Source organism: Salvelinus namaycush, chromosome 30 (genome assembly GCF_016432855.1).
Source record: "Salvelinus namaycush isolate Seneca chromosome 30, SaNama_1.0, whole genome shotgun sequence".
NCBI lineage: Eukaryota > Metazoa > Chordata > Actinopteri > Salmoniformes > Salmonidae > Salvelinus > Salvelinus namaycush.
This window is the reverse complement of record NC_052336.1, coordinates 15,808,755-15,832,672: the sequence shown is the minus strand read 5'-3', so window position 1 is coordinate 15,832,672 and position 23,918 is coordinate 15,808,755. Positions and strand designations below refer to the sequence as shown.

The 23,918-nt window shown below is 42.3% G+C and overlaps 1 protein-coding gene across 3 annotated transcripts; it reads right to left on the bottom strand.

Annotated features, from left to right (window-relative positions):
* Nucleotides 1–604: 604 nt before the first annotated feature.
* Nucleotides 605–23,090, bottom strand: LOC120025148 (differentially expressed in FDCP 8 homolog). Of its 3 annotated transcripts, XM_038969599.1 has the most exons (12): nt 22,939–23,090; nt 19,610–19,728; nt 11,804–11,899; nt 11,427–11,576; nt 9,293–9,434; nt 8,787–8,951; nt 8,144–8,271; nt 7,531–7,644; nt 6,971–7,051; nt 2,593–2,733; nt 2,342–2,451; nt 605–2,048 (listed from the first exon to the last, which is right to left on the bottom strand). In XM_038969599.1, exons 2-12 carry the CDS (start codon nt 19,712–19,714, stop codon nt 1,955–1,957), a joined length of 1,326 nt encoding a protein of 441 aa, XP_038825527.1. In that variant the 5' UTR covers nt 19,715–19,728; nt 22,939–23,090; the 3' UTR covers nt 605–1,954. The 3 variants fall into 3 exon arrangements, with proteins under 3 accessions (XP_038825527.1, XP_038825525.1, XP_038825526.1); XM_038969597.1 differs by lacking the exons at nt 19,610–19,728; nt 22,939–23,090 and having other exon boundaries at nt 11,804–14,050; XM_038969598.1 differs by lacking the exons at nt 19,610–19,728; nt 22,939–23,090 and having other exon boundaries at nt 11,732–11,897.
* Between the last annotated feature and the right edge of the window lie 828 nt (nt 23,091–23,918).

Sequence of the window (23,918 nt, the reverse complement as noted above, 5' to 3'; positions counted from 1 at the left end):
CATCGGGTCCTTCGAAGGACCAGACCGCTACTTTGCGATTGGTCAATATGCGTGGAACGATAACAAGTGAAGCTTATGAAAATGAGGGAGTTCTATTAACCCGAGCCGCGGTGCACATGTCTATGAACGAGCAAAAGCGGTGGAGCGCCCTTCTCAAAATTTTACAGTAATCTGTCAGGTTGTCAACAAGGTAGCAAGGTCCATACATGTATATTTCCTGTCCATAACAAATATGTTCGAATTTTTAAACTAGTTTTCATTGGGATGGGAAGGCAGATAAAGCATTTTTATAAAAAAATTGTGCATGTGAAAATACCGAATCCCACTCTTTACTCCACGTGCTTGATCTAGCCTAGGCTATGTCACTTTTCTTTGGAGCCTACTTCACCGTGGGCTTTGAACCACGGAGGAGGGGGGGGGGGGGGGGGGGGGGGGGGTGGGGGGGGGGCACCTGGCTCACCCCAAGGAGGCAGCCCGGTTCCAAAACGAACGCACACCTGCCCAAACTCCTGCCACCAAGGTAACCCGGGCCAGATAATTGAATCTCCTCATTCACTGGTCACATTTTCCACGATGATCAGACAGAAACAATCTCTCTCAGCAGTTAAAAAAAAAATGCAGTTTACTGTTGGTACACTGTTCAAAACACCATTTAGTATGGCCACGGTACATAGTAATATTTGCATTAGCCTCTGCCACAGGCCTGGAGCCAAGGGCTACATTGGCAAAGGCTGCCACAGTGTCAGCTAAAACACTCCTCACAACAGAATTTATGAATACATTATTCATGCTTAATGTCACATGACCTTACAATTCATGTTTATATCTGGATTTTCACTAACACATGGAACATTACACTTGCATGTTATCAAGATCATTATGTAGAGAAATACATAACACAGCCGAACACGCATTATTTTAAAACAAATAATTTTTTGTCAACATAAACATTTACACGCTCATGTGTCCAGAAGTATCATTCGTCAGCTCAAAGAATGTGCCATACTTTGAGGCGGGCTGCAAAACACCCCACAACAATACTGTTAAATAGATGACTTGATCAATGGGTAAATGCACACAGTGTTCAATTAGAATTCCAAACATTTCAGCACACAATGTCAACTTAAGATATAGTTAATCAGCACATCATAATGAGCTCTCCTTGACTTTACCCTCTTGACATTGTTTACATGACTGCCCAATAATTCTACTGTAAAAAGGTACTGCATTAAAGTTCCCTAAGACATAACATACACACCACATGTTCTCTTAAGTGTTTCAGGCAGATCATTTTGTGGTGTTCAAACAAATAATCAAAACCAATTTTAGTGTCATTGTCCATCACGTAACACATTGTTTCACAACAGGGGGGTGAAATACCTCATGCCCTCAGGGAGGAAGTCTTGAAGAGCTATGACCTAACCTCACTAGAAATACCTGGCTCTTGTTATCAATGCCAGTTAAGGCCTGGAGGTGAATGGTAGTTTTGTTAAATTGATTTGTTAAGATGAATTTGGAATTTAACACCTACTTCAGGGTAGTTAAAGATATTAGATTGTTAAGAGGTAAAGACAGTTATGTGACCCACATTGCAATTCATGCCTGCAACATGATGCCCATATAGTACTCTCACACAGTAACACACATACTGTACAACATTGGTTTAGTGCTCAGGGTGCGTTTCTGTGGGCTATACAATGCAGCCAGTCTCAGAGTATAACACTTCATTACCGGATCATATAAAACTCTAGAATCCTGCTACCATCTTCCGTAGTCCACTGAACTGGAACAAAGTAACTTAACAACATCCCCACAAAACAATAGAGAGAGAGCAAGAGGGAAAGCTAGTCATGTTTGTGTCATAAAAATGTCTTGATGGTCCTCAACATAAGAAAAAGTGCCATGGCCACTCCCACAGGTTGTCAGTCACAGTGACAGGGTTAGATCGACAGGGCTACGTGTCTTTCAGATACGGCGGATCATCGTGCTTGCGTTCGGTCATCCGGGCACATTTCGGGCAAGTTGTGGAATTGTCATAGAAACAGTCCCTAAAGAGAAACAGCACACAGGAAATAGCCAAGTGTCAACCAATCACTGATATTATACATGAACACTACATATGTCTTATAAAGGTGTCTGCCAGTGGAGGCTGGTGGGAGGCGCTATAGGAGGAATGGCTCAATGTAATGGCTGGAATGGAATAAGTGCAGAGTCGAACATGTGGTTTCCATATGTATGATGTGTTTGATACCGTTTCATTTATTCCATTCATTACAATGGGCTCGTCTTCCTATAGCTCCTCCCATCAGCCTCCTCTGGTGTCCACAGATAAGGGACTGACCTGTGGAAGACAGCAGAGCAGTCGTGGCACACTGAGGTGTGGCTGTCAAACGGGAACAGGATGTCTCCCTCCTTACACAGCTCACACACAAAGCCTTTGGCTTGGCACCGCTGGAGAGGGCAAAAGACAGGGCACAGGTCAGTATCACAGGTCTCTACAGCAAAACATCTGCCTGCTCCATTGGTTTTCTCCCCAGAATGATTCGGGTTCTTCCTCACCTTTGTGACAGACAAGTACTGTATACAACTCACGTCACAGTCCAGTTTGATGTGCTTGGCAAAGGTAGTGTGGATCTCTGTGAGAGAGCAGCTGAGTCTGCCACTGGAGATGTCAATCAAATCCTGCAGCGAGTACATGTCATTGTTCTCCACAAAGTGCTGGCGATCATGGAGCTAAGAGGGGAAGGGAGATTCAAATATATAGAGAGACTGAGGGAACTGAAACATTTCCATATCCATTAAATTATGTTAACTGACTAAACCAACTGAATGTTAATTAACAGAATGTAATAACTAAAAGCATTGCCTGAAATTTGAGCCCCTTTCACTGTAAAAACAAACCCTTACTTGGGACAATATTTTCTAAACACTTTTTTTTTTTTTTTTTACATTTGCATATGAACTAGAATAATCCCCTCTGGTGCTGTATGTATCATATACCATAACTGCTTACAACTAAGCCTACATACGACTGTATGCATGTCAAAATATACAGTAGCTGTGTAACGTCGAGGTCACACATTAACTCACATAACTTGCATATTGACATTTATATGTGGCCTAGCATTACCAAGACCATTACCCCAACCTAAACTCAGCAACAACAAAAAAACATCCCTTTTTCAGGACCCTGTCTTTCAAAGGTCATTTGTAAAAATCCAAATTACTTCACAGATCTTCATTGTAAAGGGTTTAAACACCACTTCCCATTCTTGCTCAATGAACCATAAACAATTAATGAACATGCACCTGTGGAACAGTGATTAAGACACTAGCAGCTTACAGACGGTAGGCAATTAAGGTCACAGTTATGAAAACTTAGGACACTAAAGAGGCCTTTCTACTGACTCTGAAAAACACTGAAAGAAAGATGCCCAGGGTCCCTGCTCATCTGCGTGAACGTGCCTTAGGCATGCTGCAAGGAGGCATGAGGACTGCAGATGTGGCCAGGGCAATAAATTGCAATGTCCGTACTGTGAGACACCTAAGACAGCACTACAGGGAGACAGGATGGACAGATGATAGTCCTCGCAGTGGCAGACCACGTGTAACAACACCAGCACAGGATCGGTACATCCGAACATCACACCTGCGGGACAGGTACAGGATGGCAACAACTGCCTGAGTTACACCAGGAACGCACAATCCCTCCATCAGTGCTCAGACTGTCCGCAATAGGCTGAGAGAGGCTGGACTGAGGGCTTGTAGGCCTGTTGTAAGGCAGGTCCTCACCAGACATCACCGGCAACTATGGGCAAAAACCCACCATCACTGGAGCAGACAGGACTGGCAAAAAGTGCTCTTCACTGACGAGTCAGGGTTTTTCTCACCAGGGGTGATGGTCGGATCCGTGTTTATCTTCGAAGAAATGAGCGTTACACCAAGGCCTATACTCTGGAGCGGGATCGATTTGGAGGTGGAGGGTCGTCACAGTCTGGGGCGGTGTGTCACAGCATCATCGGACTGAGCTTGTTGTCATTGCAGGCAATCTCAACGCTGTGCGTTACAGGGAAGACATCCTCCTCCCTTATGTGGTACTCTTCCTGCAGGCTCATCCTGACATGACCCTCCAGCATGACAATGCCACCAGCCATACTGCTCGTTCTGTGCGTGATTTCCTGCAAAACAGGAATGTCAGTGTTCTGCCATGGCCAGCGAAGAGCCTGGATCTCAATCCCATTGAGCACGTCTGGGACCTGTTGGATCAGAGGGTGAGGGCTAGGGCCTCGGCAGGGGGCCTGTCTGCCATCTACCCGGTATAGTTGAAACCGGGAATCATCTGTGAAGAGCACACTTCTCCAGCGTGCCAGTGGCTATCGAAGTCGGTTACGATGCCAAACTGCAATCAGGTCAAGACCCTGGTGAGGACGTCGATCACGCAGATGAGCTTCCCTGAGATGATTTATGAGAGTTAGTGCAGAAATGCTTCGGTTGTGCAAACCCACAGTTTCATCAGTTGTTTGGATGGCTGGTCTCAGATGATCGCGCAGGTGGAGGTCCTGGGCTGGCGTAGTTACATGTGGTCTGCAGTTGTGAGGCCAGTTGGACATATTCTCTAAAATGATGGCTTTTGGTAGAGAAATTAACATTCAATTCTCTGGCAACAGCTCTGGGGTGACATTCCTGCTGTCAGCATGCCAATTGCACACTCCCTCAAAACTTGAGACATTTGTGGCATTGTGTTTTGTGACAAAACTGCACATTTTAAAGTGGACTTTTATCACCTCCAGCACAAGGTGCACCTGTGTAATAATCAGCTTCTTGATAATGCCACACCGGTCAGGTGGATGGATTAACTTGGCAAAAGAGAAATACTCCTTAACACATTTGTGCAAAGCATTTGAGAGAAATACGCTTTTTGTGCACATGGACAATTTCTGGGATCTTTTATTTCAGCTCATGAAACATGGGACCAACACTTTTTGTTCAGTATTTATAGCCAATCTATCATTGCTCATCATGTACTTATTACTTGTGTTAATAGTTTTTTTCTATTATTATAAACATGTACATTACCGGTCAAAAGTTTGGACACACCTACTTATTCAAGGGTTTTTCTTTATTTTTTTATATTTTCTACATTGTAGAAGAATAGTGAAGACAAAACTATGAAATAACACATATGGAATCATGTAGTAATCCAAAAAAGTGTTAAACAAATCAAAATATATTTTATATTTGAGATTCTTCAAATAGCCACCCTTTGCCTTGACAGCTTTGCACACCCTTGGCATTCTCTAAACCAGCTTCATGGGGTAGTCACATGGAATGCATTTCTATTAACAGGTGTGCCTTGTTAAAAGTTAATTTGTGGAATTTATTTCCTTCTTAATGCGCTTGAGCCAATCAGTTGTGTTGTGACAAGGTAGGGGGGGTATACAGAAAATAGTCCATATGATGGCAAGAACAGCTCAAATAAGCAAAGAGAAATGACAGTTCATCATTACTTTAAGACATGAAGGGCAGTCAATACAGAACATTTCAAGAACTTTGAAAGTTTCTTCAAGTGCAGTCGCAAAAACCATCAAGCGCTATGATGAAACTGGCTCTCATGAGGACCGCCACAGGAATGGAAGACACTGAGGATAAGTTCATTAGAGTTACCAGCCCAAATAAATGCTTCACAGTGTTCAAGTAACGGACACACCTCAACATCAACTGTTCAGAGGAGACTGCGTGAATCAGGCCTTCATGGTCGAATTTCGACAAACAAACCACTACTAAAGGACACCAAGAAGAAGAGACTTTCTTGGGCCAAGAAACACAACCAATGGACATTAGACCGGTAAAAATGTGTCCTTTGGTCTGATGAGTCCAAATTGGAGATTATTGGTCCCAACCGCCGTGTCTTTGTGAGACGTGGTGTGGGTGAACGGATGATCTCCGCATGTGCATTTCCCACTGTAAAGCATGGAGGAGGAGGAGGTGCTTTGCTGGTGACACGGTCTGTGATTTATTTAGAATTCAAGGCACACTTAACCAGCATGGCTACCACAGCATTCTGCAGTGATACGCAATCCCATCTGGTTTGGGCTTAGTGAGACGATCATTTGTTTTTCAACAGGACAATGTCCCTTCAGGCTGTGTAAGGACTATTTGACCAATAATTAGAGTGATGGAGTGCTGCATCAGATGACCTGGCCCCCACAATCCCCCCCGACCTCAACCAAATTGAGCTGGTTTGGGATGAGTCGGACCGCAGACTGAAGGAAAAGCAGCCAACAAATGCTCAGCATATGTGGAACTCCTTCAAGACTGTTGGATAAGCATTCCAGGTGAAGGTGGTTGAGAGAATGCCAAGAGTGTGCAAAGTTGTCATCAAGGCAAAGGGTGGCTATTTGAACAATCTCAAAAACAAATAAACATATTTTATATAACACTTTGATTACTACATGATTCCATATGTACTATTTCATAGTTTTGATGTCTTCACTATTATTCTACAATGTAGAAAAAAGTCTAAATAAAGAAAAACCTTTGAATGAGTAGGTGTTCTAAAACTTTTGACCGGTAGTGTGTAGATATATATAAATGTTTTTCCTTATTCTATTCTGCATTGTTGGGAAGGGCCCGTAAGTAAGCATTTTACTTAGTCTAGATCTGTTGTTTACGAAGCATGTGATAATTTAAACTTGATTTGATTCTTATATCAGTATGTTATTAATAAAAGGCCAGAGGGTGGCGTTGTTGCAGCACATTCTATCAGCCATGACCTCAGCAAAAATGTGTTCCTCTGGGTTGTTTAACAATAAATACTGCTGCAAGACCCTTATGCAAGGCACTGGACGCAAATGCTATGTCCTTTATACAGAGATTGGAATGTGATATTTATGTGATATTATGGCTGTGGTGAAGATGTTGTGGGGGTGTTGGGATGATGATGTGTTGATATTGCGGGGATGTTGCTGACCTGCAGTAGGAGCCGTGCCTCCATGGCCTCCTTACAGGTGATGAAGTAGGGCTTCATCAGTAGGATGTCCTGACGGAGCTTCTTCAGGGAGGAACACATTCACACACAAGACATCAGTCACACCCTGATTCCATGGGCCAATGTCAGACATGTTCTTTGGGAAATCGCTTTTGAATGTGCCCCCCACCCCATATTTCTAATTTCATGGAACAAATTTTTTATATACCATAAGCAAGTGTCTTTCCTTCTCTGGCCTGACAATCTCCCCAATGACAGAAACAGCTGTCTATCTGCCTCAGTATTCTAATCCCTCACCACAAAACACACTGGCACAAATAGAACTGCTGACTGGTGAGAATCTCCTGAAAACAAAAGCCTGGTCTACTGTGTGATAGTACAGACATGGAAGAGCTCCCAAAACAAGTTCTATAGCAAACCCAGACTTCATCCCAGTTTATGGAGTGGAAATAGAGGGCAAACCAAAAACTGTACAAAAAGACAAAAACACATTTTAATGAATTTATGCCACAAAAAGTCCCTGTTGCTGATATGTCACCTACCCTGATCTCCACTAGTTCCTCCACAAAGTTGAAGAGCAGTGGGTTGACCTCCCTCAGTTTCAATACAGGCCGAGGTAACATCAGGGCCAGGTAACGCATGGAGGAACGACATACCTGATCAGAGCGCAGGGGATACACTGTTAGAGATAGAACTACACAGAATGCAAATAGTCAAACACAGACGATAAGAAAACACAACAGTGTTTTAATGTGTTCTGTCTCCATGTGATACACTGTGATAGAGTTCTATGCTCTCAACAGCATAGGATCATTATTATTCCTGGCTTCAGGCCTGGTTCTTTAGTGATTTTTATCCATTACACGGTCACCAAAGGAAACAGCGGTGCATTCTCTTACCAGCTGCTCATCATGTAATATAATGTAGAGTTTGTTGAAGTTCCTGGTTGTGTAAACATCATGTAATATAAGGTAGAGTTTGTTGAAGCTCCTGGTTGTGTAAACATCATGTAATATAATGTAGAGTTTGTTGAAGTTCCTGGTTGTGTAAACATCATGTAATATAATGTAGAGTTTGTTGAAGTTCCTGGTTGTGTAAACAAATCTATATTGATAAGGAAAAACAGTGCGCTATTAGCATCTCTCTCTTTGGTACCTTGCGTGGCTCAAACTCCCAGTTGTGGAGGACGCGTGCAGGGATGACAGCGGTGTCATTCCAGTGGCAGGTGCTGCAGTAGTACTGGCCCGTGTAGTCACACTGCCTGGCCTCGCTGGGCACGCCCCCTACAGGACAACACAGTGCAGCATGGGGCTCCGTGAGCAATTATAACACCACGCCACACAACTCTCACTGACGTAACTGTCTCAGAGACAACTCTCACAGTCATACACAACTCACTGATCATGCAACTAACACTGTCACACAACACATTACAGAACAAATATTTTCCTAACCACAACATAATTAAATGCTTAATGAGATACTACAACTCAGCATAGCTGAGAATGACTAAGTGCTTTAGCTAAATCTCTTTAGATCCCCACAGAGGAACACTAACATTTATTGGGCTCCAGGTTTATCTTGTACAGTACAGTAGGTTTAGTCACATTAGTCTGTGAGAGGAGAAGAATGTCCACACAGCCCTAAAGGCCATTGACCCAGAGGTTAGGCATTGCTTTTATAACTGTGATTGTGTTATTAATACAACAAGGGTCCATAGACATCATGCCCATATATTTCAATTTGTGCTGACTGCTAATTGGCTATCAATTCGGTCTCATAAAGGCTGAACACTCACTTAGTGACACAGGCGTGCGACACTCGGCACAGCGGTAGTCCTGCCGGTCCAGCCCGATCTCTGGGCAGATGCTGAGCTCGTACTCTGACTGGTGGCTGACCTTTGACCTCACACAGGGCTTGTTGATGAGGTTCAAGCACTTGCTATGGCAACGATAGTAACAACCTGCGAGAGGAACAGGGAGACAGAGATTAGTCAACAGCTAACTACTGTTTTAAAATTCAATATATGACTTAAGATTTTGGAGAGAAAGTTGGCCATACAGTACACCAATTCATTCAATTTTTCTCTCCAACTCAATTAATTCATCAGGGCCAACGTCGACCAATAGAAGGCCTCAGGAGGGCAGTGTTGCCTAGCAACTGAGCGCTATTCAGTTTTGGTTGCTTAGCAATGCTCTCTCTTTTATATGTTTACCCAAGTTCAACCATACAGCTGTAACAGTTCAGTGTCCATGAGGTTTTACCACTGAGAACATTTTTGGCTTAGTTTTAACGCACTGTTACCTGTGCAGGTGTACCAGGTCTGGATGAGGCCCCAGATGATAGTGCTGCACTTGTCACACGTCTGTTTCACACTCTTGCTCTTCTCCTTGGAGAAACGATGCTCCAATAGCACCCTCAGGTTTGGCTCATCCTCTTCAGGGTCCTGTTGAGTGACAAGGAGCAGAGCCAATCAGAACGCAGCACAGCATTGTGTCAGAGGCCTACACTACAGTCTCTGTTATTAATCAACTGGACGAGTTCACTGCAGCACTTTCAACCCACTCATTCTCAGTGTGTGAATGACACCAAAACAACCCATATTTAAAACAATTCAGGCAATCCCAGCAGAATCCAGACACTGCATGAGCTATAAGGGGTGGTTTCACATGTTCTTTTTTAAGTTAGATGTGACACAACCACAGAGAGAGTCTGACATAAAATGAGGAAACATGGACAAGACCACCAAAACAAGACTTGCAGTGCCTTCAGAAGGTATTCATACCCCTCGACTTATTCCACATTTTGTTGTTACAGCCTGAATGAAAAACGTATAAAATGTATTTCTCCTCCCTCACCCATCTAAAGACAATACCCCATAATGACAAAGTGAAAACGTGTTTTTACAAAGTTTTGCAAATATATTGAAAACGAAATACAGAAATATCTCATTTGCATAAGTATTCAGACCCCTGAGTCAATACATGTTAGAATCAACTTTTGCAGTGATTACAGCTGTGAGTCTTTTTGGGTAAGTCTAAGCACTTTGCAACCTGGATTGTACAATCTTTTTCAAATTCTTCAAGCTCTATAAAGTTGGTTGTTGATCATCTCTAGACAGCCATTTTCAAGTCTTGCCATAGATTTTCAAGCTGATTTAAGTCAAAACTAACCAGGCCACTCAGGAACATTCAATGTCATCTTGGTAAGCAACTCCAGTGTATATTTAGCCTTGTGTGTTAGGTTATTATCCTGCTGAAAGGTGAATTTGTCTCCCAGAGTCTGTTGGAAAGCAGACAACCAGGTTTTCCTCTAGGATTTTGCCTGTGCTTAGCTCTATACCGTTTCTTTTTATCCTAAATAAAACTCACTAGTCCTTGCCGATGACAAGCATACCCATAACATGATGCAGCCACCACCATGATTGAAAATATATAGAGTGGTATGCAGTGATGTGTTGTGTTTGCCCCAAACATAACACTTTGTATTCAGGACATGAAGTTAATTTCTTAGCCACATTTTTTGCAGTTTTACTTTAGTGTCTTATTGCAAACAGGATGCATGTTTTGGAATATTCTTATTCCGTACAGGCTTCCTTCTTTTCACTCTGGCATTTAGGTTTGTATTGTAGAGTAGCTACAATGTTGTTGATCCATCTTCAGTTTACTCCTATCACAGCCTTTAAACTCTGTAACTGTTTTAAATTCACCATTAGCCTAATGGTGAAATCCCTGAGCGGTCTCCTTTCTCTCCGGCAACAGAGATAGGAAGGGCGCCTGTATCATTGTAGTGACTGAGTGTATTGATATGCCATCCAAAGTGTAATTAATAAGTTTACCATGCTCAAAGGGATATTTCAATGTCTGTTTTTTTAACACGATTATTGCACACTATTATTGAGTCCATGCAACTTATGTGACTTGTTAAGCACATTTTTACTCCTGAACTTATTTAGGCTTGCCATAACAAAGGGGTTGAATACTTATTGACTCAAGACATTTCAGCTTTTAATTTATTTGTAAACATTTCTAAAAACATAATTCCACTTTGACATTATTGGGTATTGTGTGTAGGCCAATGACACAACATCTCAACTTAATACATTTCAAATTTAGGCTGTAAAACAACAAAATGTGGAAAAAGTCAAGGGGTGTGACCACTTTCTGAAGGCACTGTATGTTACACACTAATATTGTATTGACATTTCAAGAGGTAGTGAATGATTTGTGAATGGCTTTCATGCATACACAGTGCATACACAGTTCACAAGTAAGTGCTCTGAAACCATATATATTTTTTTAAAGTTGGTCGACTCTTCTACGTAGATATGACTAACTTCTTGCCATCTACCTCCCATGACTAATTTCTTACCCCCTTAACTCATGGACTCTGGGTATTTCAATACTTCCCTCCAGCCTCCCCTCTCCCCTGGTCTTACCTTGAGCTCCTGTAGTTTGAGGCGTAGGTGGATGAGTTTGACCACAGTGTCCTTCTGTCTCTCGGAATGCTCAGGCAGCTCCAGGATTAATCTCTTACACTCCTCTATGGCCATCTTCAGCTGCTCAATGTCCAACGCTACAAACGAGCCCTGCACGGGGACATACAGTAAAAACACACAAACACACATAAGTCCATGCATGGGCAGACACGGGCACCAAATCTCACATTAACACATACTGATTGCCATTTAAACTGCACATAGACAAATGTATCCATCACAGTCGTGTTTTCACTAAGAATTACTTTTCATGCAACCACACCGACTGGTCAGTGGTTCACCAACATCCAAAATGGCCGTATAAGGATTGTCCTTACGACAGGTCGAGAGAAGTGGTCCTCTGCCAGTCCCAGGTTCATGGCTCGGTCCAAACTCTGGCTTCGGCTCTCAGAGAAGAGCTCAGGTCTCAGCTCTGAGGAAAGACAGACAAGAAGTACTGTAAGCATTGTTCTCTCTCTCTTGCATGCACGCACACACACACGCAAACCTTTTACAGAACACACATTTGTCTAAAAGGAGTTTCACCCTCTGAGTGGGTAAAGCAGTCACAAGATACTGTTTTTATACAAATACGTGCTCTGTTTAAAACCAGAGGGAAACAGGGAAGGACTACTGCCTTAGAAGTGCTAAAGGTTGCTAGGTAACAGACTTAAGCCTATACAGCCTCAAGATTAACAGGCAGATATGACTAACCTAACAGTCCCACTGTACGGATGTGGGTATGGATGTGGGCCAGACATCAGTTTACGCTCCAATTTCCACCTCACCTATTGGATTTAACAAAGGCTATCGTCCCTGATTTGCAATAATCTTATTCTTCTTCGTAAAATTATTTGGGACACGTTTATGCTACTTCATTAAAGGGTTTGACAACAAAGAACTTAGAATTATAGTACAAAGGCACGTCATGCCAGATAGAAGCTTTATTCTCTGACACCAATTCAAATGTGGGTTTCTGTATTATCAGACTAATCACACAGATCAAAGCATTATGACAATCTGATAAAGAAAGTTCTCCTTGGTTTAGCTCGGCTCCCAACTTCAGCACCAGAGCATACACAGTTCAGCTCTTCAGTCATTAAATCAAAGGGAGTGCTGGTAGGCCTGGGGGCATGTAAACTGCTAAAATATTTAAAGCCTTAGAGGAACCAGAGAGAGGCTTTAAGCCATTTTGTGTGGTTTTGTGCCAGGGTACACAGTACCAGATATTGGCTGAGGGCTAACCTCTTTGAAGCTCTAAGCTTCTACATCACCAAAGACCACTTCCTGATAAAAATCTGCTTCCCAAAGCTTTTACTTTTGGCTGTAACAGACGCCTCAACACAGTAAAAAACGTATCAATTTGGCCTAAAGATCCAGAGGGACAAGATTCCTCTCCTATCATCATAAAAAAATATATATATATATATATATATATTATGAAAATACAGAGATGCTACATGACATTTGCAATTACATCAACAGTTAGCTTGGACCACAAACAGATGTCTACCCCCAGCAAGAAGCATTTTGGGTGTCTCACAACTGACTAGTTCATCAGATAGACCTAAAGCCAGAACATATCATTACAAATAAACAACATTCAGCAGGTAGGAGTCTCAAGTTAGCCTGTATCAAGTAAACCCATAGCTAATCTGCCCATCTAGGCCTGCATATTGTTTGTACCTGCATACACCTCAGATGACATCATGGTAGTGAGAGACAAGATATCCTGAGTCGCTGGCTGCCAGAGAGAGCTGGAGGCAGACAGATGCAGCTGAAGCCTAGACAGTGTTCTAGTGAACTGAGCTAAGTGTAGGCATATGATTACAGGAATCGTTCTGAACCACAGTCCCACCTAATGCTCCTGTCTCAGTTCCTCTCATTACTTTTGGCCCACAACTACAGATCCAGGGTCAGTTTATGTTGTTGATGAGCTCATAATGGTTAGGGCGCTGTTGCAAGAGTGGTACTAAATCAGATATTAAGCAACAGAGATGGAAAAAAACAGCAGCCTTCTTCCTCTTTCAGTCTATGCTGTTGTTTAGCTGTACAGTCAGTCACATCATTTCAAAATGTATAGATTGTTCCATCTCTTGCAGACTATAGTTCTGCAGACAAAGCTTGCTCTGGTACGTACAGGTTGCAGCTCTAATCTTGCAGATGCAGCCTGGCTGCACAGACAACATGAACTGACTTCCCACCAGGCTACTGCACTACTGCTGCAGTGTCATCAGGTTGTCGGCCCATCCATTCTCCAGGCCTTTGCTGAGATGAGCAAAACACACAGAATCTGCCTCTGCATTCTCTTCTCATCACATGGCAATCACATTCAGCACTGGTGTTAATTCATTTCACATTCTATTTCACATGTATACTGGGACCCATCAATGAACTAGGCTACTACCCAACGCGCCAGTCAAACTCACCATCTTGGGTCGGAGCACGTGATGCCGCGGAGCTGAGCAGACGTTGACAAACCGAGCTCTTCAAAGTTATTCTATTATTACCTAAATAACAACGTTGAAACAATATTCTAACATCGGCTGATAAATTGTCAAGTACTTACCTTCCCAAAGAGCCATGGACCGCCGAAAGAGAGGCAAGAAGGACGACCAAAACGTCGTTGATTCCCAAGATAACGATAACGCTAGCAAGATTAGCATTAGCCCTCATAACTCAAACGACAGTTCCAGACTGTTGCTCTCGGCCTCTTGCGAGCCTGCCGACATGCTGGCTACTCTCCTCCGGGAAATTCAGGATGGTAACAAAGGTCTTTCTATGAAAATCGATAGGAGAACGGCTGAACTCCATTCTTCCATTGACGACCTGAAATCCTCCATGAATGATCTCCTTTTGAGAACGACTGAGGCAGAGTTGCGCATTAGCACAGTTGAAGACACCATCGCTCGACATGACCAGGTCTTGATACAACTGCAAAAGGACAATGCCTACCTCAAAAACAAGGTAGATCAGATGGAGAACCAGAGCAGACGTAGTAATATCCGTGTGGTGGGATTGAAAGAGGACAGCGAGGGCCGTGACCCGGTCCGTTTCTTCACTCAATGGATCCCGGATGTCCTAGGCACAATCAACTTCACCAAGTCACTGGAAATCGAACGCGCCCACAGAACATCAGCGCCGAAACCCCGGCCAGATGAGCCCCCACGGGCCGTCCTGATCAGGTTCCTCCGTTTCCAAGACAGAGAGAAGGTACTGCAACTCGCAAGAGCCAAAGGGGACATAACCATTGATGGCAAGAGGGTCAGCCTTTTCCCGGATATGAGCGCGGATCTCGCAAGACGTCGCAAGCAGTTCAGACCTGCCGCCAAAGCACTGAAGGAGAAGAACATCATCGGCTACCTCATCCACCCTGCGCGGATGAAAGTTCAGTACAAAGGCCGAAGCCATCTCTTCAACACGCCGGGAGAAGTGTACACTTTTCTCAAAGAACTGAGCAACGTCTGAGCCAGGACGGTCTCTTTGGGGGATAAGATGCAGTTTGTTTGTTTTCTCTTATCCGGACTGAACCGCTGATATCCTCCGGTCGCTATAATTGATTTGTACATTTTCAACTAACCGTATCTTTCCGGGGTGAGTTATATTACACTTACAGGAGAGTATATTTTGGTTTAGTACATATCACTGGGCGAAGCAAATAAGTGGGTTTAGGCCCACTGCTTTCCCCCTCATTTATGTTAATCTTTCGAAAAGAGACTCAAGCAGCCCTTACCGTGGGCAGTAAATATTCAGCCATAAATATCTATTCACAACGTTTGTTTTCAATTTAGAGAGCTCGCAGGTTTTAGTTTACGCCAAGGTTTAGCTAGTAAGAGCAAGATGGAAAGCGAGCAGCAACGTATCTCTACAAGTGTATTCATGTTTGATTGTTGGGATTGTGGTTTTAGTCTAACAATCGGGGTGGGTGGGATTCTTTATTTTTTTCCCCTTTTTTCTATGTTTATTGTTTCCTTCCTAAAGAGACACATAGGTCACTTCTGTGTTCAAACCAAAGTTGAAACATTTCCTAACTATCTACATATGATAGATTTCCATTCAGTTACATATTTGAAACCCTACTATGCTTAATCCACTAAAATATGTCACATTCAACGTAAAAGGTCTTAACAGCCCGATTAAAAGGAAGAGAGTCTATACATACCTTAAGAAATTAAAGGCTGACATTGTGTTTTTACAAGAAACACATCTTACAGCCAGTGAACACAAGAAATTGAAGAGGGAATGGGTAGGACAAGTTTTTGCGTCCTCTTTTAACTCCAAAGCAAGAGGAACTGCAATTTTGATAAGTAGACACATCCCCTTCTGCGTCAGCAACACCATCTCTGATCCCTCTGGCAGGTTTGTTTTGGTGCAGGGGCATATGTTTTCAGAGTCTTGGACCCTATTGAATATCTATGCTCCTAACTTCAATGACCATATGTTTATTCAGAATGTCTTCCTTCAGGTCGCTCAAGCACCACCAGGATGGTTACTGGTTGGAGGAGATTTTAATTTTTGTTTAGATACAGTTCTTGATAGGTCCTCTGATAAACCCTCACTTCTTACCAAAGCCAGCAAGCTCACCATGTCATTCATGAAAGATCTCAATTTACTAGACATCTGGAGACAGTTGCACCCACAGGATAGGGACTACTCTTTTTATTCACACCCACACAAGACACACACACGCATAGATAACTTTTTACTGTCGACACAACTGTTTCATAGAGTGTTAGATGTCGAGTATCTCCCCAGATTGCTTAGTGACCATTCTCCCCTGGTATTATCAATCTCCATTCCTACCAAGGTAAATGGAGCATATAGATGGAGACTAAATTCTACACTCCTAAAGCAACCTGAATTTTGTGCATTCATCAAAGAGCAGATCAATATTTTCACTTTGACAAACAAACCCTCCGCTCCTGACAGTTTCATTCTTTGGGACACATTGAAGGCCTATCTGAGGGGACAGATCATTTCCTATACTAAAGGGCTGAAGAGAAAACACGGTGCAGAACTGAGTGCCCTTGAATCTGAAATCTCAGAGCTAGAGAAAACCTACCAAAGAGGCCCAACTAAAGATCTATACAGGCTTTTGGTAAATAAAAAACAAATATAATATTCTGAACACATATCAAGCTGAGAGGGCCATCACTAAATCAAAACAGCGTTATTACGAGCTTGGAGAGAAAGCACACAAAGTATTGGCATGGCAACTGAAAGCAGAGGAAAGTAAGAGGACAATTAATGCTATAGAAACTCTTACTAATGAGATATCTTTCGACCCTACTGAAATTAATAATACTTTTAAGAAATACTATGAAGACCTCTACACTTCCCAATCAAGCGATGATCTATCAGAGATCGACTCTTTTCTCTCCTCTCTCAACCTCCCATGCCTGTCAGGGGAAGACAGCGAGCGCCTGAGTGAACACTTCTCAGTTCCTGAATTGTTGGAGGCCATTAAATCCTTACCTTCTAATAAATCTCCTGGGGAGGATGGCTTCCCTCCAGAGTTCTATAAAGAATTTAGGGAGCTGTTGGTCCCCTACCTTATGGAGGTACTTAAAAAAGCCAGGGAAGACAACTGCTTTCCAGAGTCTTTCTCTCAAGCAGTGATTACTGTAATCCACAAGAAAGGGAAAAATCCACTAAAGTGCGCCTCATATAGACCAATCTCTCTCCTTAACACAGATTGTAAACTGGTCACCAAGATGCTATCTAAGAGACTGGAGTCATGTCTTCCCCTGTTGGTCAACCCAGATCAGACTGGCTTCATAATTAATAGATTGTCCTCCAATAATCTCAGAAGGTTCTTTGATATAATTCACCTTGCTAACAAAAACAAAATACCTAGTGTCGCAGTCTCCCTCGACGCTGAAAAGGCCTTTGATAGGGTTGAATGGCCATACCTCTTTCGCGTCTTGGAAAAGTTTGGTTTAGGTACCGGGTTTGTAAATTTGATAAAATCACTCTACAAATCTCCTAAAGCTAGGATTGCTACCAACGGGATTACTTCCTCCTCTTTCCCTCTCCATAGGGGGAACAGACAAGGTTGCCCAATTAGCCCCCACCTCTTTGCCCTCGCCATCGAACCGTTGGCTGAGGCTATTAGAACGTGCCCTGACATACATGGCTTTGAGGTGGGCCCCCATACCCATAAATTATCACTCTTTGCGGACGACCTTATCTTATTTCTAACAAACCCAGAACACTCCCTCTCTCACTTGCAGATCCTACTACAGTGTTATAGTTCTTTCTCTGGATATAAGGTCAATTTAGATAAAAGCGAAATCTTACCGTTGTCTGTCTTTGACCATCATACCATCAAGCACAAGTTTCCTTTTAGATGGTCGCCTATGGGCTTCACATATTTGGGCATAATGGTGGATGGTAACCTGAACAACCTCTATAAACTCAATCTGGCCAATTTGTTGCAAAAGGTGGAGGGTGACCTTTGTAAATGGATGGACTTACCTCTCACTTTACTGGGTAGAATCAATGTAATTAAAATGAATGTCCTGCCCAGATTTCTATATCTGTTTCAATCTCTCCCTATCCCTGTTCCCGCAGCATTCTTTTCCTCTCTCGACAAGATGACCAGACGGTTTATCTGGCACGGCAAAACCCCTAGGGTTGGCCTGGATAAACTGACCCTGGATTACAGTCAAGGGGGCTTAAACCTCCCCAATTTTAGAATGTACTACTGGGCAGCACAGTCTAGGTTTCTGGCTCAGAGGTTTGACAAGGGTCCCTCTCCCTCATGGTTGAACATTGAAAAGCTTGAGGTAAATGATGACACTGGGGCAGAATTGTTTTACAAATGGGACAGAAAATCTATAAAAACCATCACAGACAACCCTTTAATCATACATTCTGTCCTGGCATGGTGCAAACTGCATGAGCTGTTCGGACGAGGGGGATTCCTTTCCCCTAAAACCCCTTTATGGAACAATAGATTGATTCCTATGTTTTTCCAGAATAGTAACTTTAGACCATGGTCTGATAAGGGGATCACTCTTCTGGAACATTGTTACGAGGAGGGAGTTCTTATGTCTTTTGATCAGCTGAAACAGAAATACCACTTGCCTAACAGGGACTTCTTTAGCTACCTACAACTACGAAACTTTATTAGGGTGTCTCTCAAGGGACAATGGAACCTACCTAAGATGTCACCTATTGAACAACTCTGCCACGCAGACCAACCACTGTTCAAGACCATTTCCCGTGTTTACGATGCTCTTATGTCAGGACTAACACTGCCTGGGCTAGATAAACCCCGACTTAGATGGGAAAAAGATCTGGGTATTGATCTTGATGAGGGTCTATGGAGTGACCTATGCAGGGATGGTGTTACATCCACATTGAACTCCAGATACAGACTGATCCAGTTTAATTTCCTCCATCAGCTCTATATCACCCCATCTAGACTGCACAAGTTCAACCCTGATATCTCCTCCCTATGTTTTAGATGTGGCTCAGATGAAGGAACATTCCTCCATTCCACTTGGCAGTGTTCAAAACTACACGGTTTCTGGCAGGGGGTATGCGATACCATATCCTCAATTCATGGGGTTGCATTCCCTCTAGACCCGGAGGTCTGTCTACTGGGCAACTTTACTAACACCAATCTTAGGCAAAGCCATACTATAAAGCTAACAGAAATATTGCTAGCGATTGCCAAGAAATGTATCGCCTTGAAATGGAAAATGGATTCCCCCCTGCCAGTTGCAATGTGGCTATCAGAAGTTAATAGTTGTATCCCACTGGAGAAAATTACTTACCGCTTGAGGAATAAGTTAAATACATTTTACAGAATTTGGCAACCTTTTATTGACTATATGGAGAATCTCCCCCCACATCACATTGAATGAATCTCTATATTATCCTTATATAATGTTTCACACGTAACGTGTGCCTACGGCAGGTGACCATATGATCCAATGTCTCATTATAAATTTTTATTTATTGTATGTCTGTATATATAATTATAATTTGTTTTATTTTTTCTTTCTTTGTTATGCTCATCTGTTATTGTCACTTTGTCCTATTGTTGTCTAATATCTTTTCACGTTTGTCTTGAATGTTGTTAATTGGAAAATGCAAAAATAAAATATAAAAAAATAAATAAAAAAAAACTCATCATCTTGAGGGTGGGTTTTACCCCCTGGGGGGCCGCCCTCCTCCCCCCGGTCAAAGGGGTTGAGGCGGGCTTGGCGAAAAGAAGCAGGTCTCTCATGATATTCCATCTCACCGGCAACATCTGTGGAAGACACAACACATGGGCAAACAGTCATGAACCAGAAGCAGAAGGACGAGAGACACATGGACTAGGCTATGTTCCACCAAGCCAAGCATCAAGAGAAAAGGGGGGGGGGGGGGGGGGGGGGGGTCGCTCTCACTTGACACTCCCTCAAGGACAAAGTGGTTCTTTTCTATCCAGTCAATATGGCTGTATTGACATTTATTGCTTTGGTATTTGATCATGTGAGTGTTGATCTTCCCTGTTTTATAGATGAAGGTGAGCTACCATAAGCATGAGGATATGGGTACAGAGGATTGGTACTCAGGCATTGTTGATATGCCATGTTATGATGTCTTGTAGGGATCAGATATTGACACATGTAATATGCATTATCACAGACACATAACCGTAGCACAGTCATCAGAGCTGCAGGATCAGCTCAGATGAGCGACCGCACTGTCTGAAAACAAGCAAGACTCCCATTAAAAGTTCAGGGGCTTGTCACTGTTTTTGCTTTGACTTATAGCCTAAACATGTCCTCAAATACTAGTTTATAATTTTATATGCATTTTAGAAGTAATTTTATCAGAGGTGGGACCAAGTCACTATTATTCGAGTCACAAGCATGTGTCAAGTCACAAGATGAGCCTCAAGTCGAGTCCAAAGTATAACGGGTCAAGACTCGAGTCAAGTCCAAGTCGTGCATTCTAAGAGCAAGTCAAGTACAGTCACAAGTTTAAGTCAAGTCTCAAGTAAAAAATAAACTATACGCCTTGTTCAACTACAAATCTTTATTTATTGAGTCTACCAGACATACCTTTTGATTATTTTGTCTACAGCACATTTTGATGATGTAATTGTAAAATAGGGACCTTGCAGCAGTCATAAGGGCGTGACATCAGCAGAAGACACTCAACATGCTCAGAGTGTAGACCTATTTACACGTCTTGGTGATCCAATGGTGAAAGCGCCATATCATACAAAATATACAAATAGATTTACCTAATATACACCAGCAATAGCCTCTGTATCAGGCTTAACCTGTCCTATCTGAACAGACACAGGTAGAGGGCAAGACTACAGCCTCCCCCTGGGAAAGCGAATCAAACAGGAGCTCAAACAGGAAGCCTACATTATATAAGCACTTGGCACCAAAGACCATACAATTATCAATTACAACCAATAAACTGGTTCTAAAATGTAAAAGGAAATTTCCACATCCGTCTTAAATCAGACTTAATGATTATTCATGATATTTTAACACCATGCATTCATGGAACAATCATTTGTTCACGCACAACAAACATGACAGAGACATAGGCCACAGATACATGGAACTCCGACATAACCAGGGAATTATGAACAAAGGAAACCATACATTTAATTAAATAAACAGAACTTCTACCTCATGAGTCTTACGAACGTTCATGTGCAATATACACATCGCGCCAACTCAGAGCAGAGTAACTAATGGTTGGCTAAATGAAATGGTATCGATCGTATGTTTATCAAACCAGAAATGTCTACGTGTTGCAATACACGGTATGGGGATAGAATTATGAAACTTTAGCAATCATTTTAGTATTCGATGGAATATAGATTTACCTCATAGGGCCTATGCATTTCAACGTGTGAAAGCAACAGCAAACGTTTCAACAACAGGAAAACGGGGTGGGTATAATTTGTGAGAACGTTCCAACAGGAATCTGTAACAAAAACTTCGTAAAGTACAAGGTTGCCAACAAACGCATACAAAGTAGCATGATCAATTCACCTAGCTAACTAGCTTCCGAATAGGCATCAACTCACCACGTAACTTATTCTTAATGTTTGTCCATAGGCTACCAGAGTGAGGACATACATTTTTCGGAATAAAACGCGGTGCGTGAAAAACTTAATGAAATAGCCCACTCCCTACCCGGTATCTTATTCTGCCGCTATACAACTTTGTACGCGTTGTTTGTTGGCAACCTTGTTATTTACGAAGTTGTTGGAACAGATTCCTGTTGGAACGTTCCACAAATTATACCCACCCGGAAAAAAAGCGTTCTTCACTGGCAGAAGTTTGGAGAGCGCAAGTGAAAATCCGCGCAGGAGGCTATGGTGCGTCTTCGCCACAGTAATAATACATTTTAACAACAAATTCCAAATGCCAGCTTCATAAGTAAATTACCAAGTTCAAGCAATTGTTACATACCAAAACACCAGTAGGCCTATGATAATAAGTGTTGCCCCATTGCTGGTAAGTTTACAAAGTAAACCGTTAATATTCTTGATCACCACATTTTTTTGGAGCTGCATATTTATTTATTATGGCAATCGTCTCTTCCTACAATTAGACGTTTGCGCTGCACTCGATCGTAGAGTTGCACAGCAAATCATAAATCGCTTCGCTAGCTTATCCGACCTGTGATGATTGACAGTTTGCTAGTCCAATCAGAGTGCCGCGTGTGCGTTTCACTAGCCAATCTGTTGCAGGTTTTTTGCAAGGGCGATGCTGCGGCTACTGTCTCTGGCTGCTTGTGGAAGTCAATCCACGTATACTCTGTGCCACAAAATGAGTGACAAAACATTACAAAACCTGGCCAGATCATTTTAATTCATGAATCTCAGGTCAAAGTCGAGTAATTTTCTTTTCTATCAAGTCATCAAATTTGTTACTTGAGTCAGACTCGAGTCGAAGTCATGTGACTGAGTCGACGACTTTGTTTTATACAAAAAATTGGTATACAACTCGTATAATTCTATGACAATATTTTAGGTTGACAATAATTCTATTAAACCATTTTTGATATCACATGCCTTACTTTTATTTTTCTGCATAACTAAAATCAGGAGTATGCCTCAACTGTCGTTTATTCAATTTAGACTGTTTTGGATATCTCCCTGACCAATATGGCTGCCATATCACTCCATTCTGGAACTTCAAGGGTTTATGACATTAGCCCTCTATCTAGTAATTTAATAGAATCTCAATTAGCTAGTTAGCTAACGTTACCTACAAAACGAAAGGGTAGCACGTAAAAAGGTTCCGAGTTTTAAAACATTGGAAGACTTGCATTAGCCAGGCAGCCAGCAACTTTAAACGGCAATGTTATCAACAATGTTAGCTATGAAAACTAAAGTCACTGTAAATATGAATAGCTAGCTAACTAGCTAGCAAAATTGTCGTTAGCTTAGCTAGCTAGACTACTTTCTAGCTAACATTCCCTAGACAGGTTTACTTACCCCATTGTCGACCTCCAAACAACAAGATTTCATCCGTATATGATTGGTGTTGAACACTTTAAACGCTGTGCATTCGGTTTTATTCGCAAATATATCCTGTATCCTTCTTGGGTTCTCTGTCATCAGCATCACACAGAATGATTCCAACGTTTTCTCTGGATGTGTCAGCGCAGGAGTACTGCTCTGCAGCGATACCTCGCGGTAACACCATGACTGGTGTTTTGCAGGCATTATTGGTATGCACTTGATGCATACGTGCATGATACAACATTCATAAATCAATCTGTATAACGTGGCATTTTGTTTCTTGTATCACCAGCTCTGGCTTAACGCCTCAAAAAAAAATTGCTACACAAATCTGAGTAGCATTTGGTGAAGATTGCTTTGGGACATTGCTTTTTCGGTCATTATCTGCTTGTTTTAAACCAACAGGGCATCGTCAGCTCATGAATACCAGAGCAAGAAAGGAAAAGATAAATCTTGCTTTTGTGTTGGGGATCATTATAGAGCCACCTCTCAAGTAGCTCTTCTCATCTCTCCTCTATAATGTGTTAACAGAACTAGATATGGCCTTTACTTTGCTAACAGTGTCAAATACTTTTCCTCTACCATTTATGGCAGTGTTATCTGGCTATAGCTTCCTTCCTGTGCCCCTCTATTATCATCCTTCCTCCTTGTTTCCTTTGGCAGGAGAGAACAAATAGTACCATCAAGGAAGATCTATCTAATCTAATTATTTCAACTGTTGTACTGAACTCTCCCAATTTCTGCTGGATCTTGCTGCTGGATTATCTAAAGCAGGAAGCACCATTCACTCGGTCAATAAAGAAGTGGTCAGATGACGCAGATGCTAAGCTACAGGACTGTTTTGTTAGCACAGACTGGAATATGTTCCGTGATTCCTCCGGTGGCATTGAGGAGTGCACCACATCAGTCACTGGCTTCATCAATAAGTGCATGAATGACATCGTCCCCACAGT